This window comes from Dermacentor silvarum, chromosome 2 (genome assembly GCF_013339745.2).
Source record: "Dermacentor silvarum isolate Dsil-2018 chromosome 2, BIME_Dsil_1.4, whole genome shotgun sequence".
Taxonomy (NCBI): domain Eukaryota; kingdom Metazoa; phylum Arthropoda; class Arachnida; order Ixodida; family Ixodidae; genus Dermacentor; species Dermacentor silvarum.
The window spans coordinates 46,692,643-46,714,725 of record NC_051155.1 but is presented as its reverse complement, the minus strand read 5'-3'; the positions used below and the strand labels follow the sequence as shown (position 1 = coordinate 46,714,725).

The following is a 22,083-nucleotide window of genomic DNA, read 5'->3' as shown; positions in this document are numbered from 1 at the left end:
GAGCAGCGTCCGCCCGGCGCGCTCTCACGACCAGATCGAGCTGGTCGCGTGAGTTGACGATAGACAGCGAGGCTTCCCAGTGTTGTGTGGTTGAGTGTGGGATTGTAGGGTTGGCACTCATGACCTGGCACGCCCAAGCAGCGTAGTCGAGCGTGGCCGGAGCATTGCAATTTGGGTATGGTTGCGGGTATTGTATGGGGTACATGGCGTGATGAAGTGTGCGGTGCGGAAAGGTGTTTGTCTGCAGCTGCCTCCACGAAACTGCTTCGGCGTTCGCGAGGGAGTCGTATGGTGACGGATATTTCTTTCGCTGTAGTCTGTAGCGTTGAAGTAAGGCATGAAATTGTTTTGGGATCGTTTTCGGAATCCCCTCGTCGCGGTTGTCTCACTGTGAGTGTGCGCTCGGTGAGTGTGCACGCTCCAGCCGAGGCGTGGGCCCTCAGGCTCCCAGCGAGAGAATCGTGTCTGGGTGCCCGTACTATTGTGACCTTTTCAGGAAGGGTAGGGGTCCTCAAAATATGTTATCTTCGTAACCGTATGTATAAAGTATGCTCACCGGGAGGACATTAGAGATATTGAAGTAAAACCCTCGGCATAGTGAGCAGAACCATTAAGAATTTTGGTAAGATCCTAAAGATTGAGCAATAATATTATAAAGTCCGTTATTAATTAACCAACGTACAATGAACCTTGAAAGCACGGGTGGGCACCGTAACGCCGAGGGGAGAGTAACAAAGCTGTAATCAGCCTTGTTAAATAGAAGGCACAGGCAACAGGGGGGATGTGAGTGGGGAAGAGGACGCGGCAGCGATTGGAGAGCCATCTCACGGTTGCTAACGATCCTTATCTCAACTTCGGTATACTTATATGATCACTTTGGAGACTTCAGCATCAACTTAGGATTGCGTTTGAAAATGTAGGCAGCATTTATTAAGCTGGTTAGGGTTTCTGCGGTGAATTTCCGGTTAACATCCCTGTCTTCTCTGTTTCTCTCGTCTACCTCCTCCTAATAGCAATTACTGTTGCTTTTTGTTCGTTTGTATGTTTGCTTGTTTGTTTGTGTGTTTGTTTGTATTCTGTTTCGCACAATTGTCCAGTACTGCAATGTTTGCAGGGCAGCGACTCCAGTTCGTGTGCTATTAGCTGGAGCCTCTATCTTCTCGGTCTCCACCCGGAGAAACAGCGCAAAGTGCAACAGGAACTGGACGATGTCCTGGGTCACGACCCGGACAGGTTCTACACGATGGATGACCTAAAGCGCCTGGAATACATGGAGTGCTGTGTAAAGGTAATGGCCGCTCTTCACCTAGCTCATTTCGCTGCATATTGTGAAAATTGCCCGTACAATCCGTTTTCACACGCCAAGGAACGCAGTATTGATATCCTAGAGCTCATCGCTGGCCACTGGAGCGTGCACGTGTCTTATGCGTTGCTTCACCAATATACACGGTCCTAAGTCGATGCGCTATCAGGAAAAGTCTAGACACTCATAAGCAGTACACAAAGTGCAAGGTTAGCTGTGTTCAACGACTCGAAACGCTTGGTGGAACTCATTAATCTCTGTGTATAAGCGCTCTAAATTGCTCTCTAACATATTAGTTTTACGTTACTGAGCATGTTAGGCACAATATGCTTAAGGTGACGGTCCCACTCCGGTGGCACGAGCCCGCCGTTTTCAGTACTTTTGGAGCAACCGTGGCGGCTCTTATACTTAGGATATAAAGTTGTCATACATACCATAAATAAAGCTTAATTATTGTAGATTCCAGCTATATATAATATAAGGAAATTCATTAATGTGATTAAGAAATAAATGTTCAAGAACAAGCATGAGATACATGGTTTTTGCGAACTGTGTCTCAGTTGTGACCATATTTAGAAGAAATTGCCGCATGTACTGCATTGAGGCTTGCTCTGTAGCTTTAGGACATATTTGTCTATTTCCTAGACGCAGCAAAACAATGTTGACGTTTTACTTTATGGATAATATGCTTTTGAAAATTGCCAAATATCGTAATCTTCTGTTGTAAACAGCCCGACAACTACATGCTCAAGGAAGCTAAATTTTGGATAAAGTAGAGTTCAAGGAATTTCCATTTAGGATGCAAAATTTCATTCATGTACCTTTATTAGTTTCAAGCCCCAGCTTCGCAGCTTTAGTACCTTCCCCCCAAAATGGGCAAAAGTAGAACCAGAATTATAAATATTGCTTTATTTCGGCCGCATTGTTATGAAAACTAATAAAGGCATATGAATAAAATTTTGCGTCCTAATGGAAATTCCTTGAACTCTATTTATCCAAAATTTAGCTTCCTTGAGCATGCAGTTGTCGGGCTGTTTACAACAGAAGATTGCGATATTTGATAATTTTCAAAATCAAATTATCCAAAAAGTAAAAATTCAACATTATTTTTCTGCGTCTAGGAAATAGATAAATATGTCCTAAAGCTACAGAGCAAGCCGCAATGCAGTACATGCGGCAATCTGTTCTAAATATGGTCAGAACTGAGACACAGTTCGCAAAAACCATGTATATGATGCTTGTTGTTGAACATTTATTTTTAAATCACATTAACAAATTTCTTTATATTATATATAGTTGTAATCTACAAGAATTAAGCTTTGTTATGGTATATACGACAACTTTATATCCTAAGTAGAAGAGCCGCCACGGTTGCTCCAAAAGTACTGAAAAGCAGGTGCTCGTGCCGCCGGAGTGGGACCGCCACCTTAAGGAGGCCAGACAAACCTGATGCTACTATACGCGTTGGTTGGGCCATCATCATACTCTGTCTAATTTTATGTCCATTCCACGACGAAGGCTTCTCCCAGCGATCTCCATGTACCCCCTGTCTCGAACTATAGCTAATTCCAAGTTGCGTATACCAATTTGCTAACCCGTTAGATAACGGGCAACAAATGCGTTATAATTCATTGTTGCAGCAGCTGCAGGACACCGGGCAGCATGTGTTTATTTGACGTTCCTCTCCTTTGTTTTTTGTACTCCCTATGTCTTGCGGGAAGTCCCATATATATATATACGAGTATGTCACTTTTTGAACGCAAGAATAGCTTTTATTTGGAAGTGGTTCTTTATTTACTTTCCACATCACTTACAGAGATGTGCTGAAGGTTGTGTTGTTAATTTTGTCAGATGAATTTTCAGTGGCAAATATTTTGGTGAACCAGGGTACCAGGGTACCTAACGCATTACGGATGTTCATTTTACTTAAAGTGCTAGAGCTGAAAAGTCACGAGGTCACTCGAGATGCACGCGCAGCAAGTGCCCAAATATATAAAAAAACATTCTTGATCTTGGTATGCTATGAAAAACTTTTAATAGTGAGTTCTGCGAATCGCAGGAGACACTGCGCCTGTTCCCGCCATTCCCCTTCATCGGAAAAGTTCTTGATGAAGATCTGGTCATTGGTAAGCCATTTATTCTTTAGCACTGTACAATCCACTCGAAAGCCGACGTAACCATATTTTTCCATGAGCATAGTTCCTGATCGAAATCACACAACTACATATACATTACATTTTACGTATAATAGTATCGCAGTAAGAAATTTTAGCCCATGATCATAACAGCAAATATTGCTAGAGGTAGATTCATCCATGCTGGTCTCATGAACGGTTATGTCATGGCTCTACGTTCTCTATTTTGATCATCCAGAGTTCCATACAAGACTGTGGTGGTGGCTTTAATTGAAGATATCTCCTTAAATGAGCTACGACATAAGAGGAAATGGATTCATACATATGAAAAAGGGGAAAAAAGGAATGTATTAAAGTGGAGGAGAGTCTCAAGCGGGAAGGAGTTTACTCATTTCTAGTATACTTGTAGGAACTGTTACGAACGATTGTAGCTGGAACCACAACCTAAGCAGTTGTGGTATGTGCTATTTTGAAGCGCGCGCGCACCTCATGAGTCACTACAGCCACACGACAACTGCTGGCGGCTCTGTGACTGAGCTCCTCGTCGACATGTTTCCCGCTATACTGCCATCCGCCGTAAGTTTTCTAGCACAAAGCACATAGAGAAAGTCAAACTTCACGAAAGACGTTGCAGGTTAGTGGCAGCCGGGGCCGATGGGTACGCCTCTCACAGCGGCAACTTGAAGTGTCGAGGGAGCAACCGAGCGGGCCGTCGCACTTCCCCCTTTACACATGTCGGCGTCTCCGAGAGTGCAATAAGCTCAAGGACCACTGCTCCCCTGTCTGTGCACGAGCTGCTCGCTTACGGCAAATGACTCAGGTGCCGCGTGAGGACATGCTGGCCTAACGCGTGAATGCGACAGGGCGTCTTCAGAGACGGCAGACATTGCGTAGAGAACGCGCTTCAGTCGGTATGCACAGCCTACGCCGGTTTCTTTGAAAATGGCTTCAATTAAGGCTAGCTGGAAAGGGTCGGCCAATATACTGTGAGTATTTCGCTGCTATTGCGGCTTTGTGAAGGCTGCATTAAAGGGTAGCCTCCTTTATATACAAACCATAGATCACTTTAGACGGATGGAATTTTAATGCAATACATTGCATTGATTTCCTTGGCGCGATACAGTCGAATATATATAGGCGGAGAATACGAAGGCCATAACAGAGTAGCCTGATAAAAAAAATGTCTGACCATACCTCCGCTTTTAAAGTTTGCACCTAACCCGCTTTGTCCGGGATGCCCGCGCGAGGTCAATATTTCGCGGTATTTTCACCTCTTCGGTCCGTTTTAGTACACAGAAGCTTTCCGAAATTTGCTTCCAGGTGCTGTACCTTTGCTTTTGAATGAAAAGTCACCCTTAACTAGTTCCGGACACACCCTGCCAATATCCAAGGCGCCACGAGGATTTGGCGCTGGAATGTGAACACAGCAGAGCAACCAGCCTTTTGTCTTCATATCTTTTGTGGCGTGCTAAGCTTGTTAAGGATAGTGAACTAGAATGAAAACCTTAATAAGACCACGGCTAGTCGGTGACGAAGAAGCTTGACCTATGAGCAGAGCATATTGTAGTACTTCTCTTTAGTTTCTGTTTAGAAATGTTTTTAACAGTGGAGCTGTATAAGTTCTTGGTTAGGCCGTGTAGGGCGAACAAGGAGGAGGAAAAAGAATAAAGGAAAGGCGGGGAGGTTAACCAGACGCACGTCCGGTTTGCTACCCTACACGGGGGAAGGGCTTTAAAGGGATGAAAAGAAAGAAAGAAGAGCGAGGGAAGAAAGTACACTCAGTATGAACACGTGCTGTTGTCCAACACTTCACAATCGGTCACTGAGGCCAGTCGACTTCATGAACTGTAACAATGCCCGCGTCGCTTTGTAAGCCTCCGACGCGTGGGGCCATGGTCCAAGAATCTTTTTCTCTGAAAACGGTCTGCTGTCTTATCGGTTTAACACACTCCGAAGAATGTCGCGTTCGATGTCATAAAGAGGACAAAAACACAACACGTGTTCGATCGTCTCCTCAGAGTTGCACGAGTCACAGATTGGTGTGTCGGACATGCCCATAAGGAATGAGTACGCTTTCGTACGTGCGACCAAAACCGTGGGCCGATCCTAGAGGTAGTGCAGAAAGGGCCCAAGCGCAATCGCACATACCTCTGTCAACTAGCGAAGCTGTTTAAGCTCGAGGATGGTCCGTCTAGTGTACGCCGCAAAACCTCCGCTTGATGATGACATCATCATGCGTCGCCTAGCAACGCTTCGCCACAGCTGCGTGAGCCGTGACGTCATCATGCGCGCCATATCGCTTCGCTTAGCTTTACCGCGACATGACGTTACAGCGCCGTGCGTAGTGGTTGCCGCGGCTGCGGAGAGGCAGAGCTAAGCCGTGACATCACTGCGCAGATTCACGGGATATATAGCTCCGCGTCGCCACCGCCGCGACACCAAAGCCCCGTCGTCTCCGCACCGAGCACATCGCCGTGAAGATGGGGCGGCTGAAGAGCGTCACTCCCGAAGAAGAGGAAGCGCGGGCTTGTAAGTGAGATGACTTCGGTCCGATCCCGAGTATCGCACTGCCAAAGCGGCGGCGAAACGTCCGCGATTCGCGGAAGATCCGGAGTTACGAGCCCGCGAAACCGAGCAAAAGCGTTTGAGCGTTCAGAAGCTTCCAGGTACTTTAATGACAAAGTTTTCGTTGCTCCTTAGGATGCCGATGATTCCGGGGTGATTTTGCGCAAAAACGTGGCCGAGTCTCGCATCACCTCGCATAACCTCGCAAAAACTTGGCGAAACCGAGATAAAGCTAGGTGGGGTCGCCAGCTTCGCTGTTTGCCTAGTCTTCGCACCACTAATGTGAAGCTGCCCCTAATTTTTGGGGAACAGAGAAAGTATACAGCCTCCTCAAACACAGAATTTTCTCGTAACTGCATCCAAAGCAGGATTAACGTGCTTATTTTTTCGAGAGACAGAAGAGCAGCACTATAAACAGGAGAGCATATCAAGATGTACTGTCCGCGTCGAAAATTTACGAAGCACAGTTTTCGTGAAAAAGCTGAGTTCTAAGAATATAACGATTCCGGATATTCTATTTTTGGGAGCCTCTCCTCACGGACATTATCATAGGGACGCTCGTGCAGCTGCTGTGAGGTATATAATGGAATCAGGATGATTTCCTTGCTCAATTCTTAAATTTTATCTAACATCATTCTTTTTAGCTATTCAAAATTTCTCAGTTTTGGACTCGTATAATATTTTTCTCAAATCACTCGATTCTTGGCCAATTCCCCATGGTGGGTATCAGACACTCTCGGAGGCAATCAAACAGACTAAATGATGCGCGGTGCATCCAGAATAGACACCTGAGAAGAGCCGAAAGGATGGTGGCGTGCGCCCCAAAAGGAAAGAAACAGCTTTTACTAGCGCCTACAGAACTAATTCTCATGTCTCGCTAGGCAGCATCCACGCTACTCTGCCCACCATCCTACACGCAATCAAGAGAGCAAGCCAAATTATACGCAAAGATTAAAAGCACTCGCTGCAGGGCAGTGGTGGTTTGGTGTGGTTTACTACGCGTTCTTTATAATGGCGCGAAAATAGACTCCATACCGAGAACCTAATATTCATGGATCGCGTGCTATGTTCTTTGTGATGTGTCTGTTTTCCTTGTGTTGTGTCTGTCTCGCTGTTGGGAGAACGTACAGTCGTCAGAACTATAAAAGGCAACATCATTTTTTTATTCGAACGCCGGTATGGGCCATACACACATGTCCTTCATATAAAGGTTCGACGGGACTACATGTTCAACAGGCAAACCTAATTGTTATGCATCGTGTTCTAAGATTTGAACCGACGCATCACGAGTTGTCGTCGCTTATAAAACATTCGCTCTTCCCTTTCATATTGCTGACGACTGTACAGTCATATTCAAAGCACGAACACATACCTTACTTAGACCACACTACAGGCATTGCACGGAATAGGGCCCCAGTTTCCCGCATACCTGTAGACAATGCGGAGCCTACCCGTCCGATAAATGCGCATTATGCGAGTGCTTCGCTGCCTCCATATCCAAAAACGGTGTCCTGTCAACGTTACCATAGAACAAGCGTCCGAGTAGGTGGCAGAATTGACCCAATCTCCCTCGAGCGTTCGGGAAAATGATTGTGGCCGCTTCTGGTGCACCACATTAAGATTATCCTAGGCCAGGAGGCCTGCTCCTGCCAGAGAGGTTCGGACTGGGTCCTTGGTTTCGTAGGAACCATACTCCATCTCAGAAGTTCCCTTCAGCACTGTGAAGGCTACCGGGTCCTCAGCCAATAGGAAGGGCGTCTAGCCCCTGTACATGTATTCCTGCACGCTGCGTCGTCTGCTAAGCGTCTTCACGGCGTCTGCTCGCTGTGCTGTCGATACACGCTTATTGCAGTTATTGTGGCTGGCTTATTAACATAAAAAATACTAGAAAACAATGAAACAAGCAACTACATCGGGAATTCGTGGAAGTGTGGCAACTTTAACTTTACTAATTAAGTAGCAACGGTACAAATTAGACATTTCCTGCAAAAAAAAAAAAAAGAGGGCAGCTAGGGCATGCTCAGTGTGATTTATTGTGCTGCCGAAGATCGCTAGGCGCTCATTGCGGATAATCTAATTCTTGTGCGCTTGACTTTGTGCCTTCCAAAGCATCTGTGCGAATATTTAGCGAGTTTAAGAAGAAAACATGTTAAAAATATTTATTTAACCCGGATTCACGTTGTAAATTTCGTGTGTGTCCGGGAAGAATCACACATTTTAGGACACGTGTCTTAATTCACAACTATCACTGGCACCCAAAGTCTTCCTCGTTCATGCTAACATCCTCATCGGAGCTTATGTCCTCCCCGAGGCTGACAACGACCGCTTGCTGGTTGTCGATAAATTCGTCAAGAATGTGGTCCATTTCGCTCTCTAGTCCTGTTCGTCGATGACCTGCTTAACAGAATTTTTCCCGTTCTGTGCACTCACATGGGAGATGACGTACGCAATAAGCTTTTTAAGTTCTTTCAGTTTGTAGACTTGGTTTGTGGAAGCCACAAACCGCTTAATACCACTCCAAACCAGTTCTGTTTGGTTTAGCTGGCAGTGATATGGTGGCAGTCTCAAAACGAGATGTCCAGCAGTGGCAGCAATGCATACGGTATTTGTTGCAGTCAACTTTCACTGAATCAATTAGCTGCATCAATTATGCTTTCACCATATCTTCATTCCAAGGAAGGCCTTTTTTGGAAAGCCATGCTTGCATTTCTGTTTTCAGGCTGCTCATGCGCGGCACTTTTTCTTGTCTCACCGAGCAGTAGGGCGCATTGTCGAGGGCAGTAACACGGCCTAAAGGCTCATTCACCCCGTCGAGTGACAGTGGTCGCGCGACCAAGTTGGTCGCAAAGCGACCAGTCACAAATAGTCGCAATAATGGTCGCTTTTCTCGAAAAGCGACCATTTTGGGCCTGTCGCTCGCTGCTCGATTTTTCAGTCGCGCGACCGTGGTCGCAAAGCTGCTCAACCAATCAGCGCCGCGCCGAAGGTGATGTTATGTGTCGTCGTCCACACCAAATGCAATGTCCGCGTCACGATATGCAGGCTACAGGCCGGTAATTGGTGTCTTGTCTTGTGATTGTGGGACGCAGCAGTTGCAGCAACGTGTCGAATGTACGCGGTCGCATTCGCTGGAAGCTAAACAGCAGGAAAAGAAAGCACAACACAAACCATTTTTCCAGCTGCCGTTCGTTGGATGAGCACGCCACCCAAAGGTGAACAGTGGGTGAACAGCTTCGCTTTATTATTATGCACCGAATAACACGCAATGCGAACTAGTAATTACAACTTGCTCTCGATAATACTCGTTGCCATGCGCACAAAGTTCGGGCAGGAGGCGGCTTGCGTGGCCGGTCACTTCACGCGAGCGGAGGCACGGGCGCACCCACGAGCGTCGCGTTTTCTTCGGAGGCTTCCGCGCTGCCACAGCTGGCACCCCGGCAGAGCATATCAGCACAGGGACGACGTCTTCCTGTTCGCTCGAATCAAAATCCATGGCTGTTGCCGGAACGCCAAACCAATTTACACAGTGCCAGCGAAGTGCGCGCTAACTGCGTAGATCCCTAGAATTCTCGCTGAAGAACGAGAATGTCTGGGATTGCGACTTGCAGGTCGCGCTCAGCCGGGCTTGCGGTGTGAACATCAGTCGCCTTCGGTCGCTTTTTGTAGCGTTAGCTACACTGGCCTAGCCAAGCCCGTTTCGCGCGGCACATCAAGAGCCGTGCTGCGCATGCGCAAGGATCAGTGATGTCACACAGGCTTGCGCACCGGAGCCACCGGAGCCGGCACCTCTTGCGCACTCCGCCGCCGCCGCGCGCGACTAACCGCCGCCGGTCTGCGCATTCCAGAGGAGTGACGTCGTAGCCGTGGTAGACGCACTGGCGCCGGCGCGCGCTCGCTGTGCAGTCGCCGTCTGACACTGCGCTGGAGCCGCTGCGCTTTTGACTGGCGTTTGCCAGTGTGGTATAGCTATGGAGAAGGAGAGCGCAAATGCTGCTCAACAGCGCAGAAGAACGGAGAAGCTTGACTCATCGGATCCCGAAGTAGTTGCCTGGCAATTAGCGGTTGAGCGTAGGAGGAATGAACAGAAGAAGGCTAAACGTGCTGCGGAGACACTGGAGCAAAGGGACAAACGTCTAGCAAAGCGGCGTCAATCAGCTGAACCTTTGCTAACGCTACGTATACCCTGGCATAGCCGAGCTAAGCCACTGCAACTTTTTTTGTTTGCGAGTCGCAAATGGTCGCGCGACCTCCTCAAGTCGCCGGTGTGAATGAGCCTTAAGGGTAGGCGCGGCAGCAGCGTTTCTTGAAGCCACTTCTCATAGTGGTGCCCGTCCATCTCCACTCCTGTGCTCTTTTTTGCTCGAAATACTTCTACCTGCCCCTTGAACAAAACCGTTTTCTTTTCCGCAGTGCGTCACAACCAGTCGGGTCCCCTTACCGCTGGGATTCTGCAGGCCAACAGACAGTCCGCACCTCTTGGCTTGCTCTACCGTTTTCACACTCTCGTCGACCCACACCCGATTCGTCGTGTGTCCGACGTTAACCCATGTTTCGTCCGTCTAGAAAATGGGCCTACCTTGGCGACGCAGTTCTCTTATTTGACGCAAGCACTTGCGGCGCGACTGCATGACGTGTGTAGCTTCAATAAGGAGCGCGTTACGGTACCGTTTTTTTAAATCGGAAGCCGATCTTCCTAGCATGCGATGCATTGTCGATGATGACAGTGAAGGCAGCGTTTCATCTGCGTTAAAGTGGTCGGTAAGCTTCTTTACTGCTAGGTATTTCATTTCTCTTAAAATAGTCATGGGCCACTCTTCGCAGGACACACAAATCGAACTCGGCTACTTTCTTTTTACTTTCGCGCCCTCTGCCCCCACGGATAACTTCATCGGAGATGCCATTTCTGCGAAGTTCAGTGACCAAATTGTAAAGGGAGCGTTCGCTGACGTTTGTCAGGAGTACGGTTCTCTTTATAACCGCGTTAACACTGGCGCACTTACCGAGTTCTCTGCGGACCGCACCAAACACATTTAGGGCCAACAACTTAGCCTCCTCCGAAAAATGGAGTAACATTGAGATGTAACGTCCCGGTCACTCACAGGACGCCATTTGTCGTGTACACACATGACGGACGACATGACGGACACGGATTCCGCCGTCCGTCTGGGTGCGAAGAGCATCCAGACGACGAACGAAGAGCGCACATTCGAGCAGACAACAACGCCGGAGTCGAATATATGGCGGTACCGCCCGAAAAGAGTGCCTTAATTCCGCCTCAAACCCATGAAGTCGTCATCGTGCGCTTTGTGACCCGTAAGTTCCAAACTAATGCTTGTATTTGCTTCAGATTTGTATCCTGACGCTTCAACAGCAATGGTTTCGTAACTATATTGCGCTATCTCCAAGAACCATTACGAAATTCTAGGCGCATTAGGCTTAGCAGGCGTGGGAAAGAAATACCTCATCTCACAAATCACGACAAAACTTACCTGATGCTTTGTCCTCAGCGAGAGATGAAACAAACCGATGGCTGATTTCACCATTTATTTATTGTTGTTGGCGCAGTGCACAAGTAGCAAGCGCAAGTTCGGGTCGAAGCGGGCGGTCCGTTCTGCGTGGGTGCTGCCATGTTAATTTGTAACCAGAGTTGTCGGTGTTTGCGATGCAACGATTAAAGGCATACGACGCACATGCGAAGTGGAATAAACGTATTATCTATCTTTGTGACGTGACACGTGCCAAAAAAGCGCGGATGTTTCTACCCTGCCAATTACAAGGCCGTTACATATGCGTTACTTCGATTTCTACAAGAGTCAAAAAAGATGAGTAATATTTGAACTAACCTCCTCCTTCATCCCTCCCCCGCTCTGATGGATCCACTTCCGGGGGGCGGAAACTTTTTATGATTATTTTAATAAACGCTCTAACAACAACATAAGCAACTATGTTTTACACCCCGTAGCTTTGGTAGTGTTGAACGGTAGTGGTGAGATGCAGTATAGTAAATGTTATTTCCCCCTCTTCCTCTTAACGAGACTAGGCCCTTGGAAACCTAGTCCCGAACCTCTCCGTCGGTTCTCTTGGTGGTTAAAATGTGAAGGCCCGCTTTAAGTTTAGATATGCCGAGCCGTTGGTCGGCTATATCAAGTCGGGTTCTAGCGTCAGTGGGGATCGGTCACTTAACGGTGCCGCGTTCCCCAAAGCGTCCTGATCAAGCTACCATGTGATGAAGCTGCGCCTGAACCCAAGCGAGCCCTATACGTCAGCGATGTGCCAACGACGCCATGTCTTCGTTACTTTTACCTCGGTAGCTTGTACCCGAATACATGAAAACGGACGAGTCTTCTTGCTCGGCATCGACTGAATTAATTTCGATGAGCTTTGTTGCCTTAAAAAAACAGTTATAATCTACGGACAGCTGCGACCATATTTCAGGTTTATTCCGTCGAAATAGTGCCACTGTTGTGCAGATGAAAAATTATGAAACACCAAGATTACTGCTTCGTAACTTTGCAACAAAATCTGCAAACTCCTCCTTTTGGGACATCTGAAGCGGGCAAAACTGATGTAGACTGTTTTCAAATGTACCACAAATGTGTGAGTAGGATAATATGCGTGATTCAGGTAAACAATGTTATAATTTCACATAAGTTCTGAACTAATGCATCATATTTGTCCACTTTAGGTCATCTTGAACATGAAGTTAATTTGCACAAATCTGATGTCTGTATTGGCACAGAGCTTCGAAGTCGAAAACATCATGCTCAATTTTTTTGTACCGATTTTCGGCAATATGAAAAAAAGTAATTTCAGGCTTTGAACTATTTTTTTTGCGGCCAGCAGTCGGTAGAAGTGAATGAAACTTCATTCAGATTGGTTAATTCAGCGATTGTCTTATCACGGCACTTCTGTATTTCACGTGTGTTTAAATCCGAGCTGGCCCGAGGTAAACCCTCCTTAAAAGGAAGCTTTAGCTCAATAGGCTATGTTGCTGGGCGAGTTCGTTCATTCTTGTCTGTCACTTGAATTAGCGCCTGTCCCTCGTCTGTCTCACTGTCCCGTTTAAAGGTTGCGCTTATTATTCCATGCAAGCTTGACGTTGGAGCCAACTCCAAATTAACGATTCCAATACACGTGGAAGGCAGAAAAGCCACTAGAAGAAATACACTGCGCCAATTTTAAGAAAGTTTGTTGCATATCACAGAAAGCTAATTGCTTTAATTGTGAAAGGAAGTACTTTCTTTGCGGCCTTCAATTTCTTTGAAAAGAATGTCGAAAATAGGGAACTTTAAACAGTATTCAAGCACACGGTACAAATCTATAACACAGTAAAAAAATCACAGTACTGTAACTTACATTTGTTAAAGCGTCGAAAGCGGATAAATTCGGTAGGTACATGAGTTTACAGCCTACGTCAATTTATGACAACATTTACGAGGGTTTTGCAGAAAGTCCTACTCGCAAATCAGCGGTAAATTACATAGTGGTGTATAAGCACCTTCTTTCCCGCTTTAGATGTTTCAGTACATGCAGTTTATGGAACTGCATTATCGTCTTTTTTTTTGCGCTGCAAAATTTGTAGCTTTTCCTGTTCTGTGAAATTGATAAATAAATAAATACATAAATAAATAAAGCTATATATATATATATATATATATATATATATATATATATATATCAATGATTTAGAACAGGAAAAGCTACCAATTGTCCAGCGCAAAAAATAAACGATAGTGCAGTTCTATAAACTGCATCTACTGAAACATCTAAAGCGGGAAAGAAGGTGCTTATACACCACTATGTAACTTACCGCTTATTTGCGAGTAGGACTTGCTGCAAAACCCTCGTATATATATAAATATATATATATATATATATACAGGGTGCTTCCGCGAACACTTTTAAAATTTATTTAAGGTTGCCTGTGGCAGATAGCCCAATTCTAGTTAATGAGCTGGTCTACTCGAAGAGGCGGACATTACTTACGCAAAAAAATGAAATGCATAATTGACTAATCAACAAAAATTCACCAATTAAGTTTTTAACTAATTACCTGATGGCCCATATTGCAATTTACAAATTGTAGCCATGGAGTTCGCAAGACGGATCCACTTAGAACGAATTCTCAGGATGACACCAGTTTCGAGATATTAATTCCCGAACTTTGCGGAGAAATGCATTGGCGTTCCAGTTAAGTTCTTAAGAAAACGTCGCTTTATGCACTGACGCGCGAACTTAACTGGAACGTCAATGCATTTCTCCGCAAAGTTCAGGAAATAATATCTTGAAACTGGTGTCATCCTGAGAATTAATTCCAAGTGGATCCGCCTTGCGAACTCCACGGCTACAATTTGTAAATTGCAATATGGGCCATCAGGTAATTAGTTAAAAACTTAATTAGTAAATTTTTGTTGATTAGTCGATTATGCATTTCATTTTTCTGCGTAAGTAATGTCCGCCTCTTCGAGTAGACCAGCTCAATAACTAGAATTGGGCTATCTGCCACAGGCAACCTTAAATAAATTTTAAAAGTGTTCGCTGAAGCACCCTGTATATATATATATATGGGCTCATAAAATTTGGTGCAATGCACGCCGCACGAAAGAATTTCCTCATTCACATGCCGTTAGGTAGCTGCTCAGGTCAACCTTCCTTTAGAAGGGCCCCTCAGCCAGGTTCAGCAATAATTTTTGGCTATACGCTAGAGTTTAGAGAGAGAGAGAGAGAGAGAGAGGAAAAAAAAAGGTAAAGGAAAGATTGGGAGGTTAACCAGAGGTTATCTCCGGTTGGCTACGCTGTACCGGGGGAGGGGTAAAGGGATGCGAAAGGATAGGGAGAGAAAAATAAGTAAAAATAAAGAATAATAAAAAAAGGAAGGAAAGAAAAGAAAATCACACACGCACACAAAACAGAACTGTTTCTGTGGGCACTGTCACGCAGTCTGCGAAGGCGTTCTCGTGTTGCATAGTGTGAACGTTCCATCCTACGTAACACAGTGCAGAGTCACAATTTGTCACTGAGTCCGGTGTCTTTCAAGTAACGCAGCAGTGCCTCTAGGGCGGCTCGCGCCGTTGTTTGTGTAGGCCAATTTCCAAGGATGTTCTTTTCTGTTATTGGGCGTTTGTCCAGTTGATACATCGTCGCTGAGAGAGCTGCTCTCTGCGGGTTGAAATGAGGGCACTCACAAAGAAGGTGTGCGATTGTTTCATTAAACCCGCAGAATCCACAAAGTGGGCTATTGCCCATTCAGATAAGAAAGGAGTACGCATTTTAAAATGCTACTCCAAGCCATAGACGGACTAGAAGTGTGCAGTCCTGTCGTGGAAGGTTGAACGGAATACGGAGCTGTAAATTAGGGTCCAGGGCATGAAGGCATGCACTTGTGAAATCGGATGAATTCCATTGCATCAATGTTAGCTCACGCGCAAGCGCGGAAATTTTTTTGCTGCGTCGGCTCTCGAAAGAGGAATGGCCACGCAGTTGACACCGCCATGGGCAGATCGAGCCGCTGCGTCCGCTCGATCATTGCCATATATGCCACAGTGACTAGGCAACCACTGATATATTATATTGTGCCCTTCATCAACTATGCGATGGTGTACTTGTCTTATCTCTGCGACGAGCTGCTCATGTGATCCATGGCGCAGTACTGAGAGTAAACTCTGGAGGCTTGGAGTCACAGAAGATTGACCATGGATGGGGTGGTTCCTCCAGAATGAAATGAAGAGCCGGACGGAGGGCTACCAGTTCAGCAGCTGTTGTTGATGAGACATGTGACGTCTTTAGCTGTATCTTGACGGATCTTGCTTGAATCACCACTGCGACAGCTGAACTAGTAGGTGTGACTGAGCCATCGACATAAACATGTACGCGGCCACTGTGAACCTCATGTAAAAGTCCTAACGTGGCCTGTTTCAGGGCAAATGACGACATGTGAGCTTTCTTCGTGATTCCGGGGATAGTGAGGCGTATGTCAGGTTTCTGCAGGCACCATAACGGTGAGGATGGTCTTGCTGCAGGCATGTAGTTCGATGGCAACGAGGTACGATTGGCAGCAATTATACGACTGAAAGCTGTGTGTGACCTTTCTGTAAGTAAAGATGCAAGATGGTGGGAAGGTAGTCGGGCAACATGCCGAATATGCGCCCTGAGAGCGCCGGTGGCTAAGTAAGTTGATATTGGGTGATCTGGCGCTATGACAATCGTTGCCGCCGTAGACGCACACTTCGGAAGACCGAGACACGTCCTTAGGGCTTGAGCTTGTAGTCCCTGTAGTACACGCAGGTTTGTTTTGCAGGTGTTGCCTAGCACCGGGAGGCTGTATCTTGTGAAACTGAGGAACAAGGCATTATAAAGCTGCAGCATTGACCGCACCGATGTGCCTCATCATTTTCCACCGAGGAATTTGATGAGGTGTGTTATGGTCGTTAGCCTCTTCTTTAGGTATGAAACGTGCGGGCTCCATAATAGGTCGCGGTCGATGAATTACCCCTAAAAAGCGGTGTTTCCGTGCGTTTGCAATTGTTTGCCCATTGACACTTACACTTATTGACACTTATTGACACTTGATTGTATAGCGTCGTGCAACAATCATCCTCTACCGCAAGATCAGTTTATAGTGGGTTTAGTAATAGATGAGATAAACGCAAATTAGATGCTGCAAGGCGATAGGACTGATAGCGCGAGCTGCCCTGAAACTGCGGGAAGGCTCAACTTTATTGCAGATCCCGCACCCCTTAAAATTTGTGACGCTCGTATTGCGTGTTAACTTGAGTTACGCGTGCAGATTTGGGAGCGTAGTTTCGTGATGCATCGATACCGCTGGACTTCATCCGCTCTTCCGCGTCCGCGTTCATCCGCTCTTAGGCTGAAAGGTTGTCACCGGGTGATTCGGTACTGCAAAGTCTTCATAAAGACATCCAGTATTCGGTGCGCCTGCTGCTTGTCAGGACAATATGCTCGCTTGCTTTCGAAACAAAAAGCATTTGAATTACTGTAGGTGTACTTAAATCTGAGCCACAATTTTTCGTTCACTCTATAACAAATACTCGCCATAAGACGCCTTGTTTACTGACAGGATAAAATAAAGAGTTTTCCCAATGTTTTGTCCTTGCCACGGCGTACACCAACGGTTCACATTATCAAGCATTGTGTAATTCTCGACACTACCCCATTTGTCGAACAACGCGTCAACAGTTCCATAGGTCGGAATACTCACTGAGGAGTGCGTTCACTAGTACTCAATCACATGCATTTCACAATCGTGAGTGTGGCTATGGCTGTGTTCCAATCCTCGCCGTAGACGGCAAAGTAGATGGCCAAGCGGACAGCAGCCATCTCAAGTCTCGTTCGAATTCTCACGAAGAGCTTCGCGAAGACAGCATCGAAGTCAAAAGCGATGCAGGTTACTTTCCTGTCCAAGCAAGATGGCGGCTGTGCAGGACGCATGATGACGCTTGGAAAGGCGACAGGAAGGTCGTTTGAGCACAAGAAAACGTAGACACGCTGGGCTATGCCCTTAATGTAAGTCACGCTGTGTTTTTAATAGGTTCGCAGGCGCAAGCACTTAAAATACACAAATAAAGTGGGCTTCTGTCAACTTTTTCTTATCGCCGCGAGGAGCAGTCTTCCATACGTCTTCCAGACGGTTCTGAACGAGTTCCATTACATGGCCTCGAAGCTGTCTCGGCTGTCTCCTTAGCTGTCTATGTAAACTGTCTCCGATGCTGTACAGAAGGGGAACGCGAGTGAGTGCGGATGAGTGCGAGTGCGTATCCCGAAACAAAGAAAAAAAAAGAAGCATATTTGTGAGTGAGTGTGAGTGAGTGACTGCTTATTCTGCCGACGTACGCTCGAAGAATAGTGTTCCTTTTCTGCCTCTCGCAGATGGCTACACCTTGCCGCAGGGTCTGGCGTGCTTCATCAACATATTCAGCCTACACAGAAATCCGAACCAGTTCGACAAACCAGAAGAGTACATGCCGGAGAGGTTCATGTCGGAAGAAAACAGCCGGCGACATCCGTACAGTTACATCCCCTTCTCCGCGGGCCCCAAGAACTGCATAGGTAAGTGAAGCGAGGATGCACGGTTTTAACTACTTTGGGCGCCATTTTTTAAAATCTATTCACCCACTGGCTGTGAAATAAAAAGTGGCAAATCACTATCGCGTCAAGAGAGAGAGAGAGAGATAAAAGGAAATCAGGTATGTTCACCAGTCAAGACTCCGGTTGGCTACCCTGGTTGCAAATATCATGCCCGGCAAAGACGCGGCGGGGTTAGTTTTAACCACTAGCCCGTACGAACTTTCCCAGTTTTCTCTCTTCGCGCGCCACGAAGGGCCGATAAATCGGACTTCGTCGAATCTTGAGAGAGAGAGAGAGAGAGATAGAGAGTGCGACGCAACAGCTACTTTTCCTTAAACGTTGTTGCCGGGCGAGTTGGTTATTGTCTCCTCGATGTGCCTCTGTTCTAGCTCGCTAGATTTTGCAGACGAGAAAGAGAGCGTTAGGGCGTGGTGCACCCGTCTTCAATTGACGCTTCAACCTTGCTCTGCATTGAACTACTCTTTTAAGGATGTATTTAACCCCGAATTTTCTACGTGAATGCTGAACGCATGGGCTAGAGGAAAAGTGACGCGGTTTTGTAATAATTATTATTCGTAAACGTCCAATAAAATTATCTTTCCGAACCGTGGGCACTCGGATAAAGCACGTTGTTTTGTTTTTCATTTTTTTTCTTTGCAAATTTCACTGTCAAAAGCACGCAACCGGCGGATTTATTTGAGACCGGCGGCGCACCGATAAATATCGCGCGGGCGAAACGGTCAGCGCTGGAAACAGTGCGTACACGAGCTCGGTCTCAAGAAGCGCGGACGCAGAAATCGCATCTCTTCCACATTGCGTCCAGTCGACGCAAGTGCGAACTCGGCAGCCGCATCTGGTGTTTGTGTATTCGTGAAGTGCAGATGTACAGAAAGCGCGGACGTTGTGACGCTTCTCCCAAGAACAACGGTGCTTTGAACCCTCGTACATCGACGTAATCCAATAGCCAACCAACCCCCTTTATTGCAGCCGGACAGGGTATACGGGTTGATAATTTTTAAGTTTTGCGTAGTTTTTAAAAAGCGCCTGTTGCAGATAACACTATTCTACTCCTTGTGCTCGATTATTCGAAGAGGCGGACATTACTGGCACGATAAATTGATACATATAATCATCTAATTAGAAAACGTTCTCTAATTACCTTCCTAATTAATTACTGTATGGCGCGTATTGTAAATAATTAATCGCAGCCGGTGATCTTGCCAGAGGTAACTACTTAAAATGAATTTCGAGTATGACACCAGTTTCGAGATATTATTTCCCAGTGTGTTGGACGAAATGCACGCATGGGCGTTCAATTTAATTTTGTGCTTCAATGCATAAGAGAGCGTTCCGGCAGATCCCACGTCCTGTCAGAATCAATGTTATGCAAAGCAGTGTGCGGGCGAGCCTACCAAGTTAACGAAACAGCCATGAAAGCACTAAGACGTAGGCGGCTGTTTTGTGACCTACATGACACGCATGTCATGACCTATCATTTATGTCCAAGATGCAGTGGTTTTGAGCGTTAATCTTCATTCGATGAGTCATCGTCATTTTTGCTGAGTCATTGTCATGACTGACTTCTACCATCATCCTTTAGTCTTTCCTTCACTTAGTGCCCACATCAGAACCCATTCCAGTGGGTTTTATTGTTAATCTTTTTTTCGCTGAGTCATTGTAATTTTTTGCAGATTCATGTTCATTATTGAATCATCATTGTATTCTACTATCATAACGATACTTGCACCCATTACCATGATTAAATCTCGATTCCTTGCCGTTTTGTGGTTTGACGCATGAGCGCACCAAGACGTAGGCGGCTCTTTCATGACCTACATGACATACATGTCATGACATTCGTGCCATGACCTATCATTTATGTTCGTCATACACTCTTGTCATACTGTGCCAATTTGGTACATCTCAAGCTAACGAAACAATCACGAGAGCACCAAGACGTAGGCTGCTATATATATATATATATATATATATATATATATATATATATATATATATATATATATATATATATATATATATATCGATAGATAGATATCGATAGATAGATAGATCCTCTCAAACTGGCAAATGGCAATTAATTAAGAAGTTAATTTTACTGAATATTTTTTAGTTGTTGGAATACGTGTTTTGATTTCTCGTGCAAGTAATGTCCGCATCTCGAGCTCAACGAATAGCTCAACGAATCGAGCTCAACGAATAGAATTGGATTGTCAGCTACAGGTGATTTAAAAAATCGTAAAACTTACAAATTGTCACCTCGTATATATGTACGCCGTTGTACGTCCCACATAAAGTCATTATTTACTCAAGCTAGTATAGGCTTCATTTGGCTTCACGTATGTAGGTTACTTTAGTTTAATTTGACGCCACATTTTCACACAATCTACTCGTAGCTTTTTGAAGGTCAGGGTGCGGTTGTTTTGTCCAACATGTGACAAGTTGGCGTCGTCATATTGATCTCACTTCTGCACAGCGAAACTGCTGACGGTGATGATGCCAAAGTCGCCAATCGTCATGCGAGATATATCGTTCCCTGTGTCGCTTCATTAAAGTACTACTTTATCGTTCTACATCTCCTCACACAGAAAACTGATTTGCAGTACTTGAACGTGCTTTGTTTCTTCAACCTTCTGTACATTTGCGTCTCTTTTTTTTTACTGGACCTCTTTTTATTGAGTTCATTTAAATAAAAATCTGGAGCTAACGCTCTAATTATGTCTTGCCACTCGCAGGTCAGAAGTTTGTCATGATGGAGGTCAAGGTTGTGCTGGCGAAGATCCTCACCAAGTTTACCATCGAATCTACGCGTCCCCTCGAAGAAGTTGAGATGACCTTTGAGATTGTGCTCAAGGCTAAGGGAGGGCTTCCTGTGTGGTTCCGCAGAAGGCATCATTTATAGCTGTACTCCCATTATATTTGTACATAAATCAAAGCGTTGTGGATAACAAATGTGTCCATGTCTCTGACGGCTCTTTCCAAGCGAGTGATAGCCTTAATTATACACCACCTCTTCGCGGTATTGGTATGCGGTGGGGAGTGCCAAAGGCTGATGTATTCTTATGTGTATCCATAAATTAATTTATTTATTTATTTATTGATACCTCAAATGCCCCTGGTATGGGGTATTACATGAGGGGAGGGTTACATTTGTACGAGTTTTTCGATGAATGACTTGAAGTGGCACGGGTCGGAGTGGTGCGCAGCGTCGGTGGGCAGATGATTCCAGTCATTCGCTGTTCGAATGAAAAATGAGTTGAGGTGCGCAGTAGTGCGCGCAGGTGGTGGGTATACAGCTTCAGAGTGACTGTTGCGGAGTGAAAGGCGATGAGTAGGTATGATAATCGAGTGAGCAAGAGACGAGTGATAAAACTTGTGGTAGAGGGACACGCGCGCTACTTTTCTGCGTGACACAAGACTGGGAAGATTAGCCGTATGTTTTAGATCAGTTACGCTAGAATAGTATGAATAATCTGAGAAGACAAATCTAATAGCACGGTTTTGGATAGACTCAAGAGATTTCTGTAGGTTAATCTGGTACGGGTCCCAAACTGCGCATGCGTATTCCAGCTTGGGACGAATAAACATTGGGTACGTTAGCAATTTTACGTGAGGAGGGGTAAACTTAAGGTTACAAAATTTTTCAAAATTCTCTAGCTCAACAAATCTTTGTTTTTCTTTACAGACGCAGAGAACTGCATCTAAATCTAGTATTTAGACTGGCAGCACTGCCTGCCGATCACCATATATCGTCGTTGTGGTTCCTTTTTTTTTTTTTTTTTACTGCTGGCCTCCTTTTCTTGTACAACGAAAAATGAAATTGTGCTTGGATGAAACGAAAGCTCATCCATATAGAAAGCCATAGCTCCTAAGTTTGACCCGTACAAGGTCGACGCGGAAACTATCCGTACAAATTATTCCTAAGTATACAGGTTTGATTTTGTGTGCTTCACCTATTTAAATCTAGAAGCCGGGATA

The 22,083-nt window shown here is 45.6% G+C and overlaps 1 protein-coding gene across 1 annotated transcript in view; it reads left to right on the top strand.

Moving 5' to 3' along the window:
- Positions 1 to 21,139, top strand: part of LOC119441446 (cytochrome P450 4V2-like) — a 59,861-nt gene extending 38,722 nt beyond the window's left edge. Inside the window, exons 8-11 of the mRNA XM_037706063.2 lie at positions 1,115 to 1,288; positions 3,363 to 3,429; positions 17,890 to 18,069; positions 20,841 to 21,139. Coding sequence (XP_037561991.1) covers positions 1,115 to 1,288; positions 3,363 to 3,429; positions 17,890 to 18,069; positions 20,841 to 21,007 — 588 coding nt within the window. The 3' untranslated portion in view covers positions 21,008 to 21,139. The remainder of the gene's footprint in view (positions 1 to 1,114; positions 1,289 to 3,362; positions 3,430 to 17,889; positions 18,070 to 20,840) is intronic.
- The last annotated feature ends 944 nt before the right edge of the window (positions 21,140 to 22,083 follow it).